Raw genomic sequence first — 25633 nt, 5'->3', positions numbered from 1 at the left:
CTCTCAGGACTATAGTCTTTGTGTTAGACTGCTGCACATGTGAAGTGAACATGTCCTGCGTGTGTTCAGAGGGCAGCAGATGAATCAGTGTAATGGTAAATGGCTTGCAGATCTAGCCAAATTTGATCACAGGTCCCTAGTGTCTAAGTACCCAGAGAGACCTGAAGTGGATTAATCCTGCAGAGATGCTCTCCTCCCCCATCATTGAATAACACACAATGGTTACTTACAGCCCAGGCTCAACATAAATACGTGCCTCAGTTTACCTTTGTGCTAAATGTAAAATACGTGAATCTGGGTACGTTTCGTTGCACGTTTCAGATGACAAATCCACTAGAGGGCACTTTTTACAGTTTTGTGAATCTAAAATATGTTTTTTAAATAGCTGTTCACACTGAATACGTTTTACTTTTCTATTTTTTTCAATGTAAATGTGCTGGACGGACTTGTGTGACCGTTACATTCTCGTCTCGCATCTTTTAAAGCAGCGGTCACCAACCCTGTTCCTGGAGAGCCACCTTTCAGCAGATTTCAGTTGCAACCCTGACCAAACACACCTGTTTGTAATTATCAAGTGCTGCTTTAGGTACTATTAATTGGTTCAGGTGTGTTTGATCAGGGTTGGGACTGAATTCTGCAGGAAGGTAGCTCTCCAGCATAGATATATACATTAGATGTCGCCTGGCCTATTGTTGTCTATTGGACGGAATGCGTCAATAGCGCCGCCATCTTGCTACAGGGTAGCACTCCTTTGAAATGAATGCGGGACCAAGGTACAGTGGAGGACTGTGGCTATCCAAAGCCAGAGATATACACATATATCTATGATCGGGAGCTTTCCTGGATGTTAGTATGTTTTTTTTTTTTCTAATTACGAAAATTATAATTTTACATCACTTTTCTACATTGATGGATCAGTGACCGCACGGGCATTATTGACAAAAAGCTTGTGTTTGTGTGTACAGAAATGTACTATTCACCCTCCCTGTTAAATTTGATCTAATCATGTCCTGAAACACAGCTCCTCTCCTGCTTTCACTTCTCATACTGACGGAGGGAGCGATTCGTTTGTGAATGAATCCCCGAATGATTCTTTCACTAACGTTAGCCGACAATAACACAAGTTTCTGGCAGCGCAGCATCTCGTTGTCATATTTCTTTTGCATTGTTTGCTGATTTTATTCAACAAAACTAGCACAAGCCGAGTGTTTAGTGCGAGTTAGAGCTGCTTTGCCTTATGGTGAATGCAGTGACTGCTATCATCAATAACGTAACCTGATTAGCACAAAAGTTCGAACATACAAAAACAGAAAAAAACTTAATATTACCTATGAAATGTTCTGCCTTTGTGCTTTGATTTCTTTGTTTGCTCGTTACTACACCCGTAGACAGCGCTAAAGTCCCGCATCTTCACGTAATAACACTGTCTTGACTAGTGCGGTTGAATGACATTTGTCCTGGGAGCACTGTACCAATGTGGCGACGCTATTGACGCATGCTTAGGGTCCCTATGCGATATCTAGTGTATATATCTATGGCTCTCCAGGAACAGGGTTAGTGACCACTGTTTTAAAGCATCGTACATGTGAACACTGTGTTTTTAGACGCTACGTCAAGTTAAAAGATCTTCAACTTTCAAGTAGCGCTGCTCATCACTGTCAGGTTCAAAAAGCTGAAGAGTGTGTCAGAAGAGTTCGGAGGTGGGGCAACCATTGTGAGCTTCTGTTTATAGTGGAAAGTTGGCATGACAACTGTTTTATTTACCTTTATATCATGGCAAAGCAGGCGCTCATTATGGCTTTGTCCAAATATTCTGAGTTACATGATGTCTCTTGAAGTGCTTATAATAACATATTTCTATGACTAATGGGTCCCTATTTCTAATGGGTCTACTATTATCGTTAATACATCAGGTTCATAATACTGCGTCACATCACGTGGACCTCGCAATACACTGCGCTTTCTTTAAACCCATTCCTGAGTGGAGTGTCTTGCATTTTAAAATCAAAGATGCATTCAGTGTTTTTGGGACTGTGGCAAAATTTTGTCATTTTGGAAGAAATTACATAAGGTACTGGAAAATATTCTTAAGCTAAATTTTGACATGACCCCAGCTTTGTACTTATTGAATCTTAATGCAAATAATCTGTTTGAAAAAGATGCATTCCAGTTATTTATTGTATTGGTATATTTAGCTAAAAAATGTATTTTGCTACTCCGGTCTGCATCACAGGCTCCATCTTTTAAAATGTGGATACCACAGATTGCTACATGGCTACTATTAGAAAAACTTACCTATGACAAACATAAAAAATCTGATAATTTTGGTCAATTTGGTCTCCCCTTTGGGAGTACATAAAAGAGCTCTCTTAAATTAACACAGCATCCTTGACATTCATTTACACTTTTTGTTATAACCTACACATAATACTTCTCTAAGATGTTGTAACTGTACTTCTAATTATTCTTTACCTATTTATTTATTATTTTTTTAACATTAATTTCTTTGTTACTTTCACTCTCAAGACTGTACATTCACTGTAATATGTTAAAACATTTTGATGTTAATGTTTTGTGAATATGGGCATACAAAAAAAAAAAAAAAAAAAAACATTAAAAAAAGATGTATTCAGTGTGAATGAGCCCTTAGGGCAGAGGTGGGTGAACCTTTTAGACCTGAGAGTTAAATCAAGTTTTGCAAACCAAGTGAAGGGCCACATGCCAAGTTCTTATTAAAATAACTTTTATTTGTGTCCTTATACTGCCTCCCTGGTGTTTATTTTACTTAAAAACTGCTTTCAAAAGTATGTTTCTTTACACATATTTAGGCTGATGCACGTATATCCAGTAAGCCTGTGTTGGCTCCTTCAGAGAATAATCAGCACCTAAGCGGACACAATGCAAGCTGTGCCCGATGACTAATGTAAACTGCAGCACAATCAGTGTGTCATTCCACAAAAACACTCATGTGTGACCTGAACGGTTACTTCCCAAAACAGACCAACAAAGACAGGCTTCCCTGCTGGGATGCTGGAAATGAATCCATCACAGGGGATTAAAAACAAAGAAGAAGGACAGAAGCAAGGCTTGGTGTTTTTCTCTAAAGTACACTGTAAAATTGAAAACTTAAACAAATTATTTCAACTTGTTACACCTAAAAGAAAGTGTTCTCAACTTAATTTATTAAACAAGTAACAAGTTGAAATAATTTAAGTAGTTTTTTGTCTCAGTGTAATGAGTCCTTACATGCATGAAAGGTATTTAAAGGGATGGTTCGCTCCAAAATGAAAATTTACTCACTATTCACTTTCCCCAAGTGCCTGTAAACCTTTATGAGTTTCCTTCTTCTGTTGAACACAAAATAAGATATTTTAAAGAAGGCTGAAAACATTCCAACATTTGACTTCCATAGTAGGAATAAAATAATACCATGGAATTCAATGGTTACAGGTTTCTAGCTTTCTTCAAATTATTTTCTATTGCTTCTTATGTTCTATTGTTTTCTACTGTAAAAAAGGAACTCAAACAGGTTTGGAACAAGTGAAGAGTAAATAAGCGATGACAGAATTTTCATTTTTAGTTGAACTATCCCTTTAAGGAGCCTTTTGTAATCTATGATGAAATAATCACAAAGGTTTTTATCTAATACAAAACAATAAGCTGTCTTAAAGAGTGTGTTCACGTGCACAAAATAAGCACAGAGCTATCAAGATTAATTCATTAACTGTTAACAATCTATCTGTTGGCAAACTGGTGATCCTTAACCCATCTTTGCTCCCAAAGGACTTGACCTTTCTTAGATGCTGTTTTTGTACCAAATCATAATTACAATCACCTGTTGACATCACCTGTTTCAAATCAAATCATTATTTAACCAATTTACCTGATTACTGGCCCTAAACTGCTCCTGTGTCAACTGTTTTTGAAATGTGTTGCAAGAACCAAAGTTGAGATACGTGTGTTTTCCATACTGCCACATTTTTCTGATTTGGGTTGTACTTGTAAACTCACAAATTTTGTGTTGTATTAATGAATTGAATTTACAAATTAGATTTGGTAAATGTAAATTGTGCTGTCCATGTACGAATTAAACTTTGTAAATGTATTATTTTTAAAACTGATCTGGGTCCATAAAAGAGTGTATGCCTGCAAAGTGCATCTTGATTTCCTGCGGTCAAGAAGCTCTGGATGGAGAAAGGGAACCCTGCTGTGCTGTAACCCTTCACCCCGCTCCATCTCCAGCCTGTTTGCAGGTTATGTGTGCGAGACTCATTTGAGATGCAGAGTTTGCCACAGGCTCAGGATAAAGACACACAGACACACAAAGACTTTACCGTTAGCAGGAAGCAATGGATGAGGCCCTGCAACAATTACAGCCAATGACTCTGGTGATGAAGGGCACACTGAGGAGTATGCGAAACTGTCTTGTAGAGACACTGAAAACCAAAACAACCCACACTGAAAATCAAATGATTTATTGGATTTACTACATTTTTTAAGGTATAGGTGGTTGCAAACAACATATATGGGCTGAATTTTAAAAAACTAATGAAGTTGATAATAGGCAGCATGGTGGCTCAGTGGTTAGCACTGTCACCTTGCAGCAAGATATGTTCCTGATTAAAGCCCCGGCTGGGCCAGTTGGCATTTCTGTGTGGAGTTTGCATGTTCACTCCGTGTTGGTGTGGGTTTCCTCCGGGTGCTCCGGTTTCCACCACAGTCCAAAGACATGCGCTATAAATGAATTGGATGAACTGAATTGACCATAGTGAGTTTATGTGAGTGTGAAAGTGTATGGGTGTTTCCCAGTGCTGGGTTGCAGCTGGAAGGGCAGCCGCTGGGTAAAACGTATGCCTGAATAGTTTGTGGTTTATCCCGCTGTGGCGACCCCTGATAAATAAGGGATTAAGCAGAAGGAAAATTAATGAATGAATGTTGAACATTACTAAATTAAATTTGTTTAAATTCAGCCCATATAAATAGTTTGAAACCACTTACCTTAAAAAAACGTAGTAAATTCAGTAAATCATTTTTTTCAATCTCACTGGAAATACGTCCCTCAGTCTGCATTTTAGCAAAATGTAAAATACGTTGCTCCGGGTGTATTAAGTTGCACGTTTCAGAAGAGAAATCCACTAGAGGGTGCTGTCTACATTTTTGAAATTCTGAGTTATGCCACATAAAAGTATAGGGTGCGTTTTATTTTACATTTCAAATATACATCCTTCTTGTACATGTCCAGGAGAAGGCGAAGCTTGTCATACAGATCAGCAAGCGAACCACTGCGCTAAACCCTTCCCTAAACCCAACCAATAGTGTTTTCAAAAGCAAACGTAAGAGAAAAAGTGCACTGCCACCACATAGTTTTATGATTTTACACTATTTTTATCTTTTTTGTGGAAGCGTGCTTCACCAGACTTGAACCCGAGCGCTCCACAATTAAAATTAAACATTAATTGGAACACAACATCTTTAGACTCGAGCAAAACCAAAAACAGTTGCATAGCAACATGCTGAACCCAATAAGAACACTTGCATTGCAACTGCAAAGCAACACCCAGACAACTATCCTCAACAGGTCAACACCATGATCTGATTAGCAAACAGAATATGGTATAAAAACCAAGTTAAACATGTACAATTAATGTTATATTTCTGATATGAAATAATTGTCACACTTTATTTTAAGCCACAATTCATGCTATTGTCAAACCATTAACTAAAACTATTAGCTCAATAAACTGTTAATTAGATGTTCATTAATACTTCACAAGGTAGTAAGAAGTGGATTAAGGTTTTGCATAGGGATGTGGAATAAGATCCTACTTTATAACTACTAATATACAGTTAATATCTTAATAATATGCAGGTAATAAGCCAATATAGTACGATTTGTGACTTACTGTATGCAAATTTTTGACTCTTCTAAAGCATAAAAATACCATAATATGTTTGCAGATATTTAAGAAATGGGCTAAGTGAACATTCGTGTTTATCTGAAAAACAATGCTGAAATCAGATATTCTGCTTTGAAAATGTCTGAACGTCTATCTTTGTTTAGGTTATTTTAGCCCGCCCACTGCCACTTCAGCCAATTATATTTCAGCACCCCGGTTTACCTTGTTGGAAAACCATGTATTTCATTCATTCATTCAGAAAGGCTCTAAAAACATACACCCATGACTGAAATGCAACCTACGGTGGACAGTAGCAGACTCCAAAATGAGATGCATAAGGTTATTAATTAGCAAATAATTTAAATATCATTAAAGTAAACATTAGCTGAGCAGGTTACATTTGTAACCCTGTGTCCTAACAATGCAGATCAGGAATGCAATGTCTGGATCAACCACTGGGTGTCAATCTTACATACTGCACCTTTAAAGTCCGCATGAAATGGAAGCTGCAACCATGTTTTTCATATTGTGATGCAGTTCCAAGAGAAACAGAATATTAAATGGGAAAACAGTGGGTGTGGCTTGTTTTTTTCTACTGCGAGCTGATTAGATGTAGTAAAGAGCGGGAAGAGTTTGGGAAGTGTTGTTACAACCTAATAGACTCCTCCTCCTCGTCGTTTTTATTTGTTGTCAAAACTGTAAGCTGAAGGGGGCGTGGTTAGGCATGTTAGACCCACCCAATACCTCAGACAGACTTAATATGAGAATTTAACTGAAAACAAACATTAAAATTTATAAGGGCAAACTATTTTTATCTTTTTGATAACACAAAATCTAGCAATGTGAGCTAACAAAACCAATATTGTTAGTTTTGATGTGTATATTAACTAAAGTTTTACCAAAATAAGCTGACAGTGGACAGCTCAATTCCAGAGAGAAAACAGAGACGAGAGCTTCAGCTTCTCCATTGTATCCAGATCAGAGACCTGCAGTGTTTTCCTGGGGCCCGTCGGCTCCTCATTGCAGAATAATGTGCTTTTTTCAGAGAGCTCTGTCATGTGTGCTCGGGCCCCAAACACAGACCCTAGCATCCACCGAGGAGACTCGATGGGGATGTTTTACTGGAGCACCATGGGGAAAATCCTCAGAGCAGCGCCGACTTTGATCAGCTTTATTCACATCACAGAAGCGGATTCATCAAAAACAGCCCGGCTAACACAATCACCACTCCAGGCCCTCAGAGGGGCCCACATGTGCCAGAGGAGCGCAGGAAGAAGAGTTTTTTTTACAGGTGGTCATGTTAGAAGAATATTTAGAGCACTGTAAAAAAACAACACAGGCTCATTCTGAAAACGTAGCCCTATATACGTTTCTGGAGATCGCGAATTATGTAGCCAGAAGTATGTATGGCTGCATTTCATCTTTAAAACGAATGCTTTGGGGCAGTATGATGCTGTTTCTTTTCGTGCTACCACCTGACCGCTTACCTCCATATGGAAGGCTTTCCCACTGTTACCAGTTAGCCCTGTTAGCTCACCATGTACGTCGGAGGACTTGAGAAGCAGAGAGGAGTTGACCTCAATAACAGGGTTCAAGTCTAGTGAAGAACGGTTCCAGAAAGCAGGAAACACAGAATCCCAAAAAAATATCAAAAATAAACGAGTAAATAACAGGGTGAGAATATGGTAAAACATGGAAAAAATCAGGTGAGGGCTTTTCTTTTTTTAGATTGCTTTTTAAATTTGTCGTTTTGGTTTAGGGAAGTGGGTGGGCGGGTCAATCTGTGCTTTTTAAAATACTATTGGTTGGGTCAGTCAGTCAGTGAGTTGACAGCGGCCTCTGGTGGATTTACGCAAGAACAGCAGGCCCGAATGGCACTTGCGAAAGAAATTTAAGATCTCAAAAATCGTACACAGCAGCCTCGAGTGGATTCGCGAAAACAAAAACTGCAAAACAAAAACGTAGATCCTGGGGCATATTTGGCACTCTCCAGAAATGTATATAGAGGTACATTTTCAGAATAAGCCTGGGTTGCTAAACAAAACTGAGTTCCACACAATTCCTTCATGTTGTCCCAACACAAATTGATTAGGTTAACTTAATCGTTTTACAAATTTAAGTGGATTGAACATAAAACAATTAGGCTGTCTGCAAAAACACCTAAATAATTGTGTTGTTTCAATTTGTTTTAAATAAGTAATTTGAACAAGCAGCAAAAGACATTTTTGAGTGTGTTACGGATGTTTTAATTTGAATGATGAATTAAAATGGATTGTAAAACACTTTTACGTTTGATTTTATTATTATTTTATTTATGAGGATTCATACTTTTGTATTTTTTTACACTAGGAATATTTTACACATCTAAATAATTTATTAAAAACATTTAGGACTTTTTTTTAAACAGGTGATCGTGTTTTAAAAATTTATCATGTTGTTTGATACAATTTTTTAAACAATTTTACGTCTGACTTTATTATTTTATTTAAGAGAATTCATAAGAATTCATACTTTGTATTATTTTACAGGTGGAATATTTTACATATCTAAACAATTTATTAAAAAACATAAAAAATAATAATAATAATAATAATATATATATATATATATATTCATTAATTTTCTTTTCGGCTCAGTCCCTTTCCACTGGGGTCGCCACAGCGGAATGAACTGCCAACTTATCCAACATGTTTTAAGTAGCGGATGTCCTTCCAGCCGCAACTTATCGCTGAAACCTTCACTAAACCTTATTGTTCATCTCCTTACAGTGTGATATCATGAGAAATGATATATAATCTTTCATCAAATAACAAAAGCATGGGTGGAGATGGATGAAAACTCTCAACAGCAGCACAAAAGAAACCTGAGCTTACTGAGGTATTGAATTAAAAAGCTGTAATAGAAAGTAACTGAAGGAAATTAAATAACGAGCATGAAATATATCTTAGGTCCTGATGTTTAAAGGGTGAATATACAGAATTTTTAATAAATTTATAAATAAATAATGCTAAATGATGTGAATACAAACCATTATTTTTTATTTCGCATACTCTTTATACACTTACCGGCCACTTTATTAGGTACGCCTTACTAGTACTGGCTTGGACCCCCTTTTGCCTACAATACTCAGGTAGGCTGTGGCATTGCCAAAGTTTGCAAAGAAAATCCCCCACACCATTACACCACCAGCAGCAGCCTGAACCACTGATGCAAGGCAGGATGGATCCATGCTTTCATGATGTAGATGGTCTGCCCCTACCATCTGAATGTTGCAGCAGAAATCGAGACTCATCAGAGCAGGCAACATTTCTCCAATCTTCTATTGTCCAGTTTTGATAAGGCTGTGTGAATTGTTGCCTCAGTTTCCTGTTCTTAGCTAAAAGGAGTGGCACCCGCTGTGGTCTTCTCCTGCTGTAGCCCATTCACCTCAAGGTTAGACGTGTTGTGCATTCAGAGATGCTCTTCTGCAAACCTCGGTTGTAACAAGTGGTTATTTGAGTTACTGTTGCCTTTCTATCAGCTGGAACCAGTCTGACCATTCTCCTCTGACCTCTGACTTTAACAAGGCTTTTGCGCCCACAGAACTGCCGCTAACTGGATATTTTCTCTTTGTAAGACCATTCTCTGTAAACCCGAGAGATGGTTGTGTGTGAAAATCCCAGTAGATCAGCAGTTTCTGAAATACTCAGACCAGCCCGTCTGGCACAGACAACCATGGCACGGTCAAAGTCACTTAAATCACCTTTATTCCCCATGCTGATGCTCGGTTTGAACTGCAGCAGATCGTCTTGACCATGTCTACACGCCTAAATGCATTGAGCTGCTTCCGTGTGATTGGCTGAGTAGAAATTAGTGTTAACGAGTAGTTAGACATACTAAAGTACCTAATAAAGTGGGCGGTTAGTGTAGATTCACAATTATTATCAATATAGAGTGCCTGATCATGTGACTCAACAGGTGTTTGTCATAACCCTCTGGTGTTGTGTTTGTGTGAGTGTGTCCATGTTTTTGTGTGTGCGTGTGTGTGTGTGTACAAGTGAATGCTGATGAGTGTGTGTTTGTTTTATATATATATATATATATGTTTTTTGTGTGAATGTCTATATGTGTGTTAGTTTGTTTGTTTGTGTGTGTGTGTATGCCAATGTGTGTGTTTGTTTATTTATGTGCGTTTACCTGTTTGTGCCCGTGTGTATGTCTATGTATATTCGTGTGTCTCTCTCTGTGCGTGTACGACTGTCTTTTGTGTGTGTGCGTGTTTGTGTATGCCGATGAGTGTGTTTGTTTGTGTATGTATTTATGTGTGTACATCTTTGTGTGCGTTTGTGTGTATGTGTATGTCTCTGTCTGTGTTTGTTTATTTGTTTATGTGTGTGTGAGACTCACTGCTGGCTCCAGGTCAGGCAGTCTGTTCTCCATGGTCTTCAGCCAGTGTCTGAGAGCTCTAATCTGCCCTCTGAACTCTGTCTGCCACTGACTCCACTGCTCCGAACACATGCTGACACACACAAACACTGCGATCACTACTCACGCATTTACTGATACATTCAGCTCTGTATTAAACCAGAATATATATATATATATATATATATATATATATATATATATATATATATATATATATATATATATATATATATATATATATATATAACAACTGAAGACAAAAGTTGTCTTCACCCACCCAGAATTGTTAATTCTGTTTCAAATATTTCCCATGTGAAGTCTAACAGAACAAGGCCATTTGCATTTCTCATTTCTTTTCTTTTTCTTATTTATTTTAGTTTGACTGGGTGAGTTACTATCTTCCCGGCCTAAATAAAAGTATAAGGAGAAAGTTTACCCATGTTGTTTTCCTTTCTGTGCAGCTGCATCCTGAAACCGAGACACCAAACACACACTTACTTCAACATGGCATGTACATACATTCACAATTATTCACATCTTCAGTACTTAAAGGGTCAGTTCACATAAAAACGAAAAATCTGTCCTCATTGACTCATCATCCACTTGTTCTAAACCTTTTGAGTTTGAGTTTTTAAACCAGTTTCCTTCTTCTGTTGAACACATACTGAAGAATGCTGGAAAAATACAGCCATTGACTTCTATAATATTTTTGTTCTTGGCTGTGAAGAGATGATGCCATCCACGCTAGGACTTTAAGGACAGCACAAAGTCTCAAGCAATACACAACAAACAATTTGTTTTTAATTATTGCACTGATCAGACACTTAATTTAAAATGTAATGTATACATAGACCTCATACATAACCTTTTTAAAAGTAAACATTGTTGTATAACAGCAGGTTAACTATGTACAGTACAGCCCACTTGATACATAACAATTAATTCTTTCCGATTTTGACTGAATTGGAATGATAATTACTGTGAAAAGTGCTACACAAATCAACTTGAATTGAATTTAATACTATAAATGTTAATGTCTGCTTTTTTCAAACAATCATAATGCACAACTAATCCATCTAATTCAATTTATTTATTAATAAATATGCTATAGGAGTAGAATGTGCAGTGTTATTTTTTGTTGGTCAGCATGTGCTGACCAACAAGCATACAGGATTTTTCTGCGGCTGAAAGTAGCATAAAATATGATGACAATGATCACCTCAGGGTCTGATTGTGTGCTTTATTCCATGTTTAATGCTACTAATGTGAGTTTGGGTATAATTTCATGTGATATTTATAGCCAAACTGAAAGCAGAAGCAGATAGTTTACCTCAGATGTTGAAAGAAAAATAACTTGCAAACTTAGTTTAAACATAAACTGTGACAAAGCAAACCAACAAATATCACTCACTCAGCATACTTAATGCTAATTAGGTTAAATATTAATTAGATTTTGAACCATACCAATTCTTTAAGAGTGCAGTGTACTATTCTGCATAGTGTACTATTCTGCAAGACTTTTGGCCAGCGGAGAAATTAAAATGGTCGTGCCGAACTGAGTCTGGTTCTCTCAAGGTTTTTTTCTTCACTCCCATCAGGTGAAGTTTTTTTTTCCTCTCTGCTGTCGCCACTGGCTCGCATGGTTCAGGATTGGTAGAGCTACGCCTCGATGAATTTGCTCTTCAGTGTTTGAACTCTCAGTAATGATTTCAAATCACACTGAACTGAGCTAAACTAAACTGAACTGAACTGAAACACTAAAAACTGAACTACACTGTTCCAGTTACTATGACCATTTATGTGAAGCTGCTTTGACACAATCTACATTGTAAAAGCGCTATACAAATAAAGCTGAATTGAATTGAATTGAATATCTGAATGGCTAAATGGTTTTATCGTCACCTCACTCGCCTGGTAACGTTAATCGTTTTATGCTTAAACAACTAAATCAATGGTTATGTTTATTTAACTAATTGTATTTTAATTACATTATGATGTCGATGCAGCAAAAGGAACTTAATACAATTGAAAATAGTCACATATTATCTTTTACCGGAAGTTTACCGTTACCTAAAAAACACCAGCTGTTTATAGCCTAGTATAGCCCATTGTTTGTCTGGACAGCACTGTTTTATCAGACTAAATCGTATTTTTTTTTTTTACATTTCATCTAAATAGATTTTAGACTTTTGTTATAATGCTGCTCGGTGTAGTCTAATAAAATACACAACATATTAAATCCTACCTCACTGCCGTTTCCATGTTTTCTATAAAACTGAGGGTGTGTGACGTCACCGCATAAAACGGTTTATTTGATTTGAACATTCCTCCAAACATTTCTTATCATGTAAGTACACAAGTAAGAGAATTAAATAATACTGTTGAAGTGATTTTTGGACATTTGATGGAAAAATATTACATATTGTGCCTTTGAAATAAATTGTGTTGTCTCTTCAGGACCTCTCGTACCGTAGAGCTGGTATGATGTGGAGAAAGACACGGCGCGGGCTCAGTTAAAGCAGGCAGGTCAGAGAGGCTTTCGTGGGCGTCTTGGCTAAACAAAAGTCTATCCATAAAGGTGTCTCCATCTGGGTTCTGCCTTTCAACCTACAGATTCAACACAACGTCATTCAACTCTCTGCCAGCAGAGGACTCCATAGACCCATCATTGACTCTACAGTACCTGTATGTGATCTTAGGATTGGTGATGATGGCTCATCAGGTATTGTTAACATTTACAGTTAAAGTCAAAATCATTCGCACTACTGTGAAATTCTTTACAAATTATATCTCAAGTGCTGTTTAACAGAGATATCTTTCAACACATTTGAACCCCTTCAGACCCGAATTATGTTTCAACTTTCTGAAAAAAGTCAATGTTTTCACAGTTCTCGAGGCTTCTATAAGTGAGACCAAATTATAATAATAAAAACTCAACACCCTTTAAGTATATATATAAGTCAGAATTATTAGCCGCCTGAAATATTAGCCACCCTGTTTATTATTCTGTTTAGCGGAGAGATTTTTTAAAAACATATTTCTTAACATAATAGTTTTAATAACTCATTTCTAATAACTGATTTATTTTATCTTTGTCATGATGACAGTAAATAATATTTGACTAGAAATTTTCAAGACACTTCTATACAGCTTAAAGTGACATTTAAAGGCTTAATTAGTTAACTAGTCAGGTTAGGGCAATTAGGCAAGTTATTATATAATTTATATAATTATATAACTTATAATGGTATTTAAAAAATAAAAACTGCATTTATCTAGCCGAAATAAAACAAATAAGACTTTCTCCAGAAGAAAAAATATTATCAGACATCAGACTGTGAAAATGTCCTTGCTCTGTTAAACATAATTTGGAAAAAAATTTTAAAAGAAAAAAAAAAATTCAAAGGGGGGCGAATAATCTGACTTTAACTGTATATATTATCCATTTCTATTGACATCAGGTCAGAACACGTGTACTTACCAAAACATACCAAGATAAAATACAAAAAATAATAATATAAAACATACATGATTGCTGGTATATTCTTGAAATTAACAAACATTAACATTATACTTTACTTTATAAACATTTTACTTTAATTTAGAGTTTTTTGTTGTATAGATTGCACCTTGTTTGTAACAAACTTTTTCTTCATCTTCCTCATCACACCACATAATGTCTATATCTAAGATATTTCCATCTGCTATATTTAAGAACTTCAAGATCTGTATATTCTGCATATGAAATTGTTTCAGGAATGAATTAGTATGTCGATATAGAATTTATATATAAATATTGGCAAGCATATCAAAAAATCTGAACAAGAACATTGTAAATGTGGCTTACATTTGTCTGGAGTGAAGCGATGCCATGCTGCATTTCAGTGTAGTAGATTTTTTTCAAATTACAACATGCCAAGCCTTACCACCATTTGATTGGATGACAATCGTCCACTCTTATGGAATGCAGGCTTTAAATTAGATAAAATACTCAGGAACCACACACAAAAAAAGAAAAAGGGCCGACATGTGACGTCCATTGTAACGGACACAGGGTCAGACGGGGTTAAACATCATAGTTGTAATAATAACTACTTTCTAATATTTCATTTGTCTTTTCCATGATGATATTTTACTGGTTTGTATTGGTATTGGTAGTATTAAGCTTAAGTGCAATTGAAAGACCTAACTAGGCTACTTAGGTTAACTGGGCAGGTTAGGTTGATTAGGCAAGTCAATGGTCTAATGATATTGACCTTTAAATTATTTTTTTTTTTAAATATAAACTGCTTTTCTTTCAGCCAAACTACATGAAATAACATCTTCTCGATAAAAAAAAATTATAGGAAATACAGTGAAAATGTCCTTTCTCTGTTAAACAGCACTGGGGAAATATTTATTACACGTTTTACTGTAATTTTGTCTTCAGTTTTGTCTTGGGATGTAAATAACTATACAAAGACTGGAACTGATTTTTCCAAAATAGATTTATTTACACTTGAATATAGTGTTACTTTTAAAAACTCCATTTTTTATTACCAGATTCTCTCAAGGAAAAGTTCATCCACCAGTTAGTATTTCATACATCTTGTACTCATAATATAATCTTTCATTTATTGGGGATAAATTCAAAAATCTATTCTTCATCGTTTTAGAATACTTTATAGCAAGTTAGTAAAACATGCAGTAATATTTTACATGTACAACATCAAAAAAGAAGAAAAGAAGAGTCAAGTACTTTCAAAAAAACACAACAGTACAATTAATAATAATAATAATAAAAATAATAATAATAATAAAACAAGCAAAGAAATACATGGGAGGCAACAAGTGATCCAAACATGTCTTTTTTTGGCACAGGAAATATGAAAAATGTAACTGCCATACATTAAATGAGCCTTAATATATTCAGTCAACGATGCAGTCTGTTTAAATTTGTATTATCTAAAAGTTTAATATCCTAAAGAATTGCAGTGAAAGGCTGTGCATACTGTATTCACATGTAACTTATAAAAATAAAGCTGCACTTTAGGACTAGAATCTATGCAGGCAGTAGATCTCTGAGATTTTTGATTAAACCGAACATGTAATGGAAAATGGTAATCCAAAATGGTGCTTTGTTAAATTATAATAAACTCCAAAGTCCAGCTCCAAGCGGATGTAGTGGCAGTTCCTGATATGATATGAAATCCTCATGCAAATGGCAGATGCAATGGGAGAAGGAAACCCTCAGTGGGGATCTAAAACAACATTAAAAATATAATATGAAGCGACAAAATGACAAAAAAAAGAGGCAACAAAACAGTGAACGAAGAGAAATGAGGTATCAAACTTAAGGGTGTTTAAAATGCAAAAACAAACCATCGTAGAAAGGTGGTAAATGTGAATGTTTAATCATTTACCTGAATGTCTGAAGATGTGGGCTGCTGATGAACATCATTTATCTCGTCATCCAAGACCAAATGTGTGGCGTCATCAAATCTAGTATCAGGTGATGTCTGTTGAAGAAAAAAAACATGACAAAACACAAACTTTAAATCCCACAAGCTAAACTATCATATGGCTTAAATGTTTACATTTTAAAAGTAATAATGGCTTTTTATTGGCAAAGCATTAATACCTTGTAATGGAATTTTAAAAATTAGACCTTCCTTAATTCTCAAGGATCAAATCATCTATAGAGCCCAGCATAAATGAGTACATCCCTTCCAGATCTCTCTTTTAAATTAATATTTTCTATAGCAGGGGTTTACCAATCTCGGTCCTAGAGGGCCAGTGTCCCTGCAGTTTTTTGCTACAACTTGCCTCAACACACCTGCCTGGATGTTTCAAGTATACCTAGAAAGACCTTGATTAGCTTGTTCAGTTGTGTTTGATTAGGGTTGGAGCTAAAATCTGCAGGACACCGGCCCTCCAGGAACAAGTTTGGTGACCTCTGTTGTATAGGATGCTTTACAGTAAGAAATGTGTATATGCATTACATTAGTCAGAACAAAAGCCAAAACAGTAAACAATCTAACAACATAACTAAATTTAAAAATTAGAATACTACAATGAATATGTTGGGGAAATATATTGAATACAATTTTATTTATAGGAACAAAAAATATCAAGAGAACTATTAAAAACATTACATTTAGTTGGAATTTTTATTTTACTTTTGCAACAGCTCATTTGTATTTAAATACACCTTCTATTATTAATATTGTTCCCCTTATTTTATTAAATATAACTGTTTAATAAAAGAGTTTGGTTTAAATGCTACAAAATATTTTGTGAAATGTATAAAAATATGAAGGGGGTATGCTCATTTGTGCTATGCAAAGGCTCTAGAATATTTTAAGAATCAGTTTTGCCGGGAAAATCAAAACAATGTGATGTTTACGCACCTATAAGCGTCTATTTTGTACAGTAATACACCCAATAATATTTTACAATTTTCAGACTAAAGTAGAAAGAGTCATTCTGTACTTTAAAGTCAATGTGTTATGTAATGTATTTATTTAAACAAGTGCTACTCAACCACATTCCTGGAGGACCACCAGCTTGGCACATTTCCATGGCTGTGTCTGAAATTGCATACTTCCACACTATTTAGTATGCTAAAAACAGTTTGCGAGACGAGTAGTATGTTCGAATTCATAGAATGTGAAAAATAGTATGAGTGAAATACCAGGTTGACCTACTACTTCTGGCGAGATTTTGACGTGATGCGCGTCACACTATTGCATGATGCACCATGGGAGAACTCATGAATGGGAGTGAAGCGACGCAACTGACGCAGGTAGGTCGCGACACGTGATCACAACAAAATGGTGGATGTAGTACGTTCGAGTTCCATTCATACTACTCACATTCAAACTGTATAGAGTGTACTTTCATAACGGTCGAGTAGTAAATTAAAATGCAGTACCTACTAAGTAGTCGGCGATTTCGAACGCAGCCCTTGTCTTCTTAACCAAACAAACCTGATTTAGATCCTCAGCTCATTAGCAGAGACTGAAAGACTTGTAATGGGTGTAACAGACAAAGGAGACATCCAAATCATGCAGTGTTGGTGGTCCTCAAGGAACGTGGTTGAGAAAAACTGATTTACAGTCTCATACATAAAGATTTATACATTTTATATAAAAATATCTAAAGTATACTTAAATTAAAAATATACCTAAAAAAAATTTGTATCTAAAATATACTTTATAATCCAATAAGGATCAAGAAAGTGTGATATTAAGAAGCTCATTTGTCAACATGCTGGTGGTCGCAGAACTTGTTCAAACATATCCACAAAACTATGATCAAATATAGCACATATTTACACATTCATCTATATAGCAGTCGCTTGAGCAATCTGGATGTTTGTTATTATCAGTAACATATTTATAGCTTCTAATTTTCTTCTAATTCAAGAGTTCACACCTAGCTGATGTTTGATAATAAAGCATGTTTGGCATGCTGTCCCGGGAGAAGGGAGTTTGAGGTAGGTCTCGAGAACTCCCCTGCTTGTTATGGCTATTCATGAGTTCGGAATTGCTATAGAGAGATATATAGCTGACTAAGAGTTGATCTATGGTGCCAATTTGGATTGGTCGATTCACTTATGTCGCATGGAAACCGGGGAACCTGGTGGAAACTCACATGAGCACAGGGAGAATATATACACTGCACAGAACCGTCGTCTGGCCTGGTAAGGACTTCCAGTGACGTTCTTGCTGTGAGGCAACAGTGCTAACCACTGGGCTGCTGTGCTGCCCTACCCAGGAAAAGGGAGTAGGAGCAGGGGTGTAAGAGGGGATTCTTTAAGAAGAAGATAACTGAGGTTAGGGTTAGGGTCAAATTCATCTGATTGGTGCTGCGTGTGTTAGCAGTTGCAGGACCAGCTGTGGTCAATCATAAGCATGTGATCCTCTTGAAATTAGTTTAAATAAACCACGCTTATAGAATAAAAAAGATCTTGATTATACAGGTATCATTACACTAAATCACATTCAGTCTCTTGTACATTTTGCTAATATCAAGGGTTTCTGTAATAAACACTTTAATGCAATCAAGTAAGTCCTTGGGGAAAAACAGATTAATATTAATTAATGAAAAACCCAGCTGTAGATTGCATTGATATCTTGAAAAGCATAGTTACAGAACAGAGTAGGAATAAATGCAGAGGGAGAATAGATAAAGCACTGTGAAAAGTAAAACCAGTGTGGTCAAGAGCGTGTAAATTAGGTTCAACTTACAAGTACTAACATTTCATCCACATCTGTCATGATGTTATGAGAGAGGCATGGATCAGACATCAGGAATCTTCATTGGACAACACATCAGTGGAGGATTCATTTACAAGGCAGCCTGGAGTAGTTTTGCAAAGGACTTTGGAGAGGCACTGGATCCAGTAAATGAACTTTTATAATTTCAGTTTAAAGGGATCTTGGTTTGTTGTACAAGGTGCTTGCTCCTCCTTTAGTGTTTATATGTAGTGTCTTTTTTACATTCTGTTAAACTATCTGCAACTTTTGCTTGCAAAATAGGCTAGAAGTCTCTAATATATCCATCTATCAAATCTATACAAATATGTAAAAATAACCACACTCTATATTAATCAAATTTCTTTCTCTCTTTTTTGTAAAACTTGGTATATTTACTGATACATTCTCCTGAAATAAACCAAAGTATAAAAAGATTTTTTTCTCAAATAAAATGTAGAAATATAGGCTCACTATATGTAATATTAAATACAGCCTAAACCGAACTCGATTAAAAATAAGTTTCAAAATGCTTAACAATTCCGGGATTTAGATGACACATTTACAAAATAAGAAGAAAAAAATCACTTCCAAAAATATGCAGTCAGTTTAATCTAAAATAAACCTAAACTAGATAACTTGAACTATGATTAAAGCTGACTAGGGAATTAACAATTCCTAAGCATCCAAACTACATAAAATGGGAACTTGACCATCGGCAGATAAAAAGATACTGGTAATTTTTGGAATGCATTTTCCTACACCAAACACATGCAAAACAGATTAAAGTCATTCTAATCTAATTAATTTATGTATATTATGTAACTCTAGTTTATTGATATGAAAGCCGCAGGACCATATGGTAGGCTAGCTATGAGGTCCAGCTTTAAAATCTACGGCTGTAGCTGGAGGAAGTAAATGAGGATGATGAGAAGTTCATGCTGAATCCAGAGCCAGTAGCATCGAAGCTCCCCCTTCTTGAACCTGAACGAGAGCCTGTCCTGGACCCAGACCGTGAGCCAGAAGCAGATGCAGCACCACTGACATTGTAAGGACTGTAGAGGCCTTTACTAGAAGTTGATGAAGCTTCCAGAAGCCTAATGCCAGATCCTTCTTCAACCATGCTTCTGTCCATGGCATCCTTGTAGGAGATCTTCAGTTTGGTTTTAGGACATGTAAGGTATTTAGTGTAGGCATTTACATCTCTGAGCTTTTGGGCTGTGCGGCCATCAATAGCACCTTTCCTGATTGCCTCCTCAAGGGAGATTCTTCCCTCAGTCTCTGGCTCAATAAGGCCACCAGTGAGGTACTGCACTTCCAGGAAACGCTGCCCTGCTTCATAATAAAGCCAGCCTTTCTTGAGAGCCTGAGCTGCAGACATTTTGACTTTAGTGCGAGGATCCTCAAATCCATGAAAGGCTTTCTGGGCTAGATTGAGTCTGTCAACCATTATCTTATCTATAAGGCCCTTCTCTGTGGCTTCAGCAACTGAGAATTTCTCTCCAGTAGACGGGTCAATTATGCCACCAGTGCAGGCCTGTGCCTCCAACAGTCTTTGGCCAGTTATAGAGTCCACTACATTTCTTCGTATGGCTTCAGTTACTGAAACTTTTTCAAGGCTATCTGTGTCAAGGATTCCTGCCACTGGACCCGTCTCCTCAGTTGGATCATTCCATATAGATGCTGGAGTTTTGATGCTAGGAATGGGGCTCATTGGATAAGAAGAGGTGGATCCGAAGGAAGATGAGCGGGATCGGATGCCACTCATGTTTCCAGATAACATATCGGCAAATTCTGTGATGGAAAGGGTGCCAGAGCGGTACTGGTCAATTGCACTCTGGTCAATTAGTCCTTTTGCGATGGCATCATCAATGTCATACTGTCGACCTGATCTTCGGTCAATGAGAATAGACTTTTCGACCCCTTCGGATGATGTCATTGTGATCTCTTCCCATTCACACTCTTGCTCTGAAAGTTCAAGGTACGTCTGATGGTCAATTAGCCCTTTGCGGTAGGCTTCATAAACAGACATTTCTTTGCCCGAATCAGGATCTACAATGACGACTCTGCGTTTGCGAACAGAGGACTTGGAAGAAGTCTTTCTCTCACGTTTCTTTTCTTTTAGGAGCAAGAGAACAAGACCGGTGTCTGGGTCTACAATACACCTTTCCATCAGCTGCAGGTAGGTGAGATTCTCCTCTGTGTTTGGGTCAAAGAAGCCCTTGGTGTCATCCGATGGGTCATTGAGGATCTCATTCATCTCCTCATCGAAAAACCCTCTATTGTAGGCCATTTCAACAGGCAAGCGGTGACTTTCTTCTGGGTCTATGATTCCTCCAGTGGCAATCTGGGCCTCCAGAAGACGAATACCATGATCTCTCAAAATCAGGCCCTTTTTCATAGCCTGGAAGAGTGAGATCATTTTGCCTGTATAGGGATCTCTATAACCAGTCACAGCTCTCTCAGCAGAAAGCAGCTTGTCTTTGAACTCCGGGCCAACAATTCCCATCTTAACTGCTTCATTTACTGTTAGCTTGAGATTCTTTATCGGGTCAATGATATACCCTGTGGCTGCTTGAGCTTCCAGCAACTCGAAAGCAGTACCTGGCCTGATCATATTCTTTTTCATGGCTTGGTAGATAGATAGACGGTCTTTAGTAGACTCTACAAACACACCAGAAATGCAGCTTGAGCCCTGTAGATATTTCCTCAATCTGTTGCTCACTTCCTCCACTGTTAGCCGTCCCTCATTCAGCTCACTGACTGTTTGTTCATCAATGATTTTGGAGCGGATCAACTCTTCTATTGTTATTTCTTTTCTGAGACCTCTGAAGAGTAGCCTTCTGTCTGCCAGTGACAACAGATGCAGCCCATCTTTGTCAACTTTGCATCTTTTCAGAAGCTGAGCGTATGACATCTTTTCATCAGTTAATGGATCTACATATCCTTGAACCTCATCAGACAGCTTTTCATTGGTCTCTTTGTTGATGTATCCACGCTGTGTGGCAATCTCTGTTGGCAGATGGAAATTATACTCTGGATCAACAATTCCGCCAGTTGCTGTTTGAGCTTCGAGTAACCTTAGAGCATAATCCTCAGGGACAAGGCCCTTTTTCATTGCTTGGAAAAGGGAGATAACCTTTCCACTATATGGATCCTTGTAGCCAGTGACTGCTCTTTCTGCAGACAGGAGTTTATCATGAAATTCTGGGCCCACTACACCCTTGCGCACTGCTTCATCTACGGTAAGCATTTCATTCCTAACAGGATCAACAATGAATCCAGTGGCTGCCTGTGCCTCCAAGAGACCAATTGCAATCTCTGGCTTCAAAATCTCTCTCTTCATTGCTTGATAAATGCTGATCTTAGAATTTGAATCAGTCACCACTCCAGCAACACTGCCAGTTCCGTACAAGTAACGCTTAACACTTTGCATCTCCATGACATCACGCATAGTCTTTTTCTCCTTTTTCAACATGTTGAAGGTCTCAAGGTCAATGATGCGAGCATTGTAGAGATCTTCAATTGTGATTTGGCGTCTTCTTGTGCCACCAGTCTGGAAGTTCCCCCCTTTAATTACTTCTCTCTGCTCCAGAATCTCAATTATAATGATTATCATCCGTTCCTTTGTTATATTGCCAGAACGATATTCTTCCAGAAGCTGAGCTCTCTGTTCCTCAGGGAGTAGATTTGAATTCATCACATCCCAAAGAGACATAGAGCCCTGACCTTCAATTGGTAGATCAATTTGTGTAGTTGATAGATCACTCTGGGTTTGTTCTTCGCTGTAAAGGTATGTCTTTTCCACCACTGTTGGGGCCTGTGGTTTGGAAAGCTTTAGTAGATTTAATCCTGTATCAGGCTCTGTAATACACTTGTCTTTTAGTTGCTTGTATGATATGTTCTCATCAGATGCAGGGTCAGAGAAATACTTGCTTTCAGCAATGCTGCTGGCTAGCTGTTTTGAAACATATCCACGCTGGATTGCAGTCTCAACAGGAAGTCGATGACTGTTTACTGGATCAATAATTCCACCAGTTGCCAACTGTGCCTCCAAGAGTGGCATTGCATGCTCTTTGAGGACAAGGTCTTTGTCCATGGCTTGATAAAGAGAGATCTTATTTCCTGTGAATGGGTCTTTATATCCAGTGACAGCTTTTTCAGCAGAGAGAAGCTTCTCGTGAAGCTCTGGACCAACAATGCCTGCTTTAACTGCATCATCCACAGAGAGACATTCATTTCTTGATGGATCCACGATAAACCCTGTGGCAGCCTGAGCTTCAAGTAATGCAATACCTGTGTTCTGTCTAAGGAATTTCTTTTTCATTGCTTGGTATATGCTAACTTTCTCCTTTGTTGGCTCAAGGTAGACTCCAGCGATGCTCTCTGAGCCTTGGAGATACTTGTTGACTGAATTGTCTTTGCTGACCTCTTTTGGAGTCTTTTTACCTTGTTCTAGCAAATCATAGGTTGGCTTGTCAATGATTTTGGAGTCAAACAATGACTTGGCTGGAACAGGAGCTCTAAGTCCCTTAAAGCAGCCCTCTTCTTGTTTCTTGGCATCCTTCTCAGTGACAATCACAATTAAAATCTTTGTAATTTTCTCAATAGTCATTTTACCTGATCGGTATTGTCTTATTAAGTCAATTCTTTGCTCCTCTGTAAGATAGTCCGAGTTAATGAGCTCCCATATGGTAACTTTTCTTCCTTTGAAAGGTCCACTCTGAACCTCAACAGTCGCCTGAGTCATTGCGTCTTTGGTCTGGGCATCAGTGTATTTCATCTCTTCCCTGGCGTTGATTGCTTGCTCGGACAAAGGCAGAAGCTTAAGGCCAGTTTTTTTGTCAGTGACACATCTTTTATAGAGCTGCAGATAAGTGACATTTTCCTGAGTGTTTGGGTCAAAGTATCCTTTAACTTCATCAGTTGCACTGCTCAGAAACTTCTGGGTCGCATCATCAAAACAACCCCTCATGCAGGCAACGTCATGTGGAACACGATGACTTTCGACAGGATCGATGATGCCTCCGGTTGCCAGTTGTGCATCAAGCAGTCTAATTCCCTGGTCTTTTAATATCAGATCTTTCTTCATAGCCTCAAATAGGGACACTGTTTTACCAGCGAAGGGATCTTTGTAACCTGTGACAGCTCTCTCTGCAGACAGTAGTTTTTCATGCAGCTCTGGTCCGACAACACCTGCTTTGACAGCTTCATCTACTGTAAGTTTTTGGTTTTTAATAGGATCTATGATGTATCCTGTGGCAGCTTGTGCTTCCAAGAGATGAAGAGCAGGGCCAGGTCTCATCGTGTCGCTTTTCATGGCATCATAAAATGACATTGTTTGTTTGGTTGAGTCAACAATTACTCCTGCAATGCAGTTAGTGCCTTTCAAGGCATTTCGCACATGCTCCATCTCAGACACATCTTTGACCAGCAGTTGTCCTTTCTGTAACTTGTTATAGAGGTCTTTGTCAATAACCTTGGATTCAAGAAGCTTTGCAGCAGGCACTGGTGATCTCAGGCCATCAAAGGCAATCTCATTCTTCTTCTCTTTTTCCTCTGCCACAGTTAGGACAATTCTGATAATCTTTTCAACTGTAATCCTACCAGTTTTGTACTGGCGGATGAGGTCTTTTTTCTGGTCCTCGGTGAAGTACTCAGAGTTTATTATCTCCCAGATGGTAACAGTCTTTCCTTTAAATCTGCCGAATGGCACAGACACTGTTGTCTTGTCAAACACATCTCTTGTTTCTTCATCAGTGAATATTCTGGCATTTTGTGCAGCCTCCTCAGAGATGGGCAAAAGAGGCAGACCTGTTTCTGGATCAGCGACACACCTTTTCATTAGCTGACTGTATGTCAGATTCTCTTCTGTGTTTGGATCGTAGAATCCCTTCATGTCATCTGTTGGATTTTGTAGGATTTTATTGGTGGCTGCATCAAACTGACCCTGCTTATAGGCTATTTCGTTTGGCACACGATGACTGTTAATGGGATCAATGATGCCACCTGTTGCTATCTGAGCATCCAGCAATCTGATAGCATGATCCTGCCCAATGAGATCTTTCTTCAAAGCTTCAAAGAGGGAGATCTTAGCCTCTGTGTATGGATCTTTGTAACCAGTGACAGCTTTCTCTGCAGACAGCATCTTGTTGTGTAGTTCAGGTCCAATTAGACCCTCCTTAACTGCCTCATTGACAGAGAGTTTCTTGTTTTTAATTGGGTCGATTATATATCCTGAAGCAGCCTGTGCCTCTAGCAGCACTAGCCCAGTACCAGGAGCAATCTTCTTTTCTTTGATGGCTTGATATATAGGCATTTTTTGATTTGGATGAACAAGCAAGCCACTGATGCAGTTATTGCCCCTAAGAATTGTTTTAAGTTTGTCTGTCTTGCTAAGTTCTTGGACAGTGGTGCCACCACTCTGGAGTCTATCATAATCCACTTTGCTTAAAAGTCCTATGTCAAACAGTCTGCTTGCAGGCACTTTCTCACGAATTCCATCAAAAGATAATCCAGGATAGCCCTGTGTGCCGTCAACCTCAATACTTTGACCATTGAGGACTTTCTTGCAATCAGTCTGGATATGAATCTCCTGGGTGATTTTTTGAGCAACCTCAAGCTGCTGAAGTTTCTCACGCAGTTGTTGGTTTTCCTCAGCAAGCATCCTTTCTTGTTCAAGCTTTTTCCTTTCAAGCTCCTGCATCTCCTTTTGTTTGTTGAACATCTCTTTTTCAGCCTCTTTTTGTTTTATCAGAGCAGCATCCATAGAGGCCTTGAGTTTTATCTTTTCATCCTCCATTTGTTTTCTTTGGCGTTCTTGCTCATCTTTTAGGGCTTTTGATTTTCTGACCTCCTCTTCAAATTGACTCTCTAACCTCTTCTTTTCATCTTCTATTTGTTTTTCCTTCTTCAACAGCATCTCTTTTTCCGACATAAATGTCTGCTGGAGGATTGTTTTCTCCTGTTTAATTTGTTCTTGCTGAGCATTCACCATCTGTAAAAGAAGAAATCATGAACAAAATTAAAACCATGCTGAAAAAAATTCAGACAGACAATTATGAATAATGTCAATAATTATTTTATGGTTAA

The 25633-nt window shown here is 37.7% G+C and overlaps 2 protein-coding genes and 1 long non-coding RNA gene across 24 annotated transcripts in view; 1 reads left to right on the top strand and 2 right to left on the bottom strand.

The window, feature by feature from the left end:
• Positions 1–12952, bottom strand: part of macf1b (microtubule actin crosslinking factor 1b) — an 83794-nt gene extending 70842 nt beyond the window's left edge. For 2 of the 4 annotated variants that reach the window (XM_087286479.1, XM_087286483.1), the window contains exons 1-3: positions 12550–12591; positions 10741–10772; positions 10284–10395 (exon numbers count right to left, since the gene is read on the bottom strand). Coding sequence is in view for 2 of the 4 variants with exons in the window: in XM_087286483.1 (XP_087142609.1) it covers positions 10284–10394 (111 nt within the window). In the remaining 2 variants the exon portion in view is untranslated. Of the gene's footprint in view, positions 1–10283; positions 10396–10740; positions 10773–12549; positions 12592–12773 lie in introns of those variants that run through there. The other 2 variants (XM_087286482.1, XM_087286481.1) reach the window with 2 other exon arrangements.
• Positions 12163–13028, top strand: LOC147840116 (uncharacterized). The gene is made up of 3 exons (XR_015510875.1): positions 12163–12651; positions 12762–12830; positions 12918–13028. It is a non-coding gene; the product is annotated as an uncharacterized LOC147840116 (long non-coding RNA).
• A 1745-nt stretch (positions 13029–14773) lies between these two features.
• plecb (plectin b) overlaps positions 14774–25633 on the bottom strand; it is a 246872-nt gene continuing 236012 nt past the window's right edge. For 18 of the 19 annotated variants that reach the window (XM_087286464.1, XM_087286470.1, XM_087286465.1 and 15 more), the window contains 3 exons: positions 18536–25538; positions 15707–15802; positions 14774–15544 (listed from right to left, as the gene is read on the bottom strand). In XM_087286464.1, the coding sequence (XP_087142590.1) occupies positions 19428–25538 (6111 nt within the window). In that variant the 3' untranslated portion in view covers positions 14774–15544; positions 15707–15802; positions 18536–19427. The remainder of the gene's footprint in view (positions 15545–15706; positions 15803–18535; positions 25539–25633) is intronic. The other variant, XM_087286459.1, reaches the window with a different exon arrangement.

Source organism: Danio rerio, chromosome 16 (genome assembly GCF_052040795.2).
Source record: "Danio rerio strain M-AB ecotype USA chromosome 16, GRCz13ab, whole genome shotgun sequence".
Taxonomy (NCBI): domain Eukaryota; kingdom Metazoa; phylum Chordata; class Actinopteri; order Cypriniformes; family Danionidae; genus Danio; species Danio rerio.
This window is presented reverse-complemented; position numbering and strand designations above follow the sequence as displayed.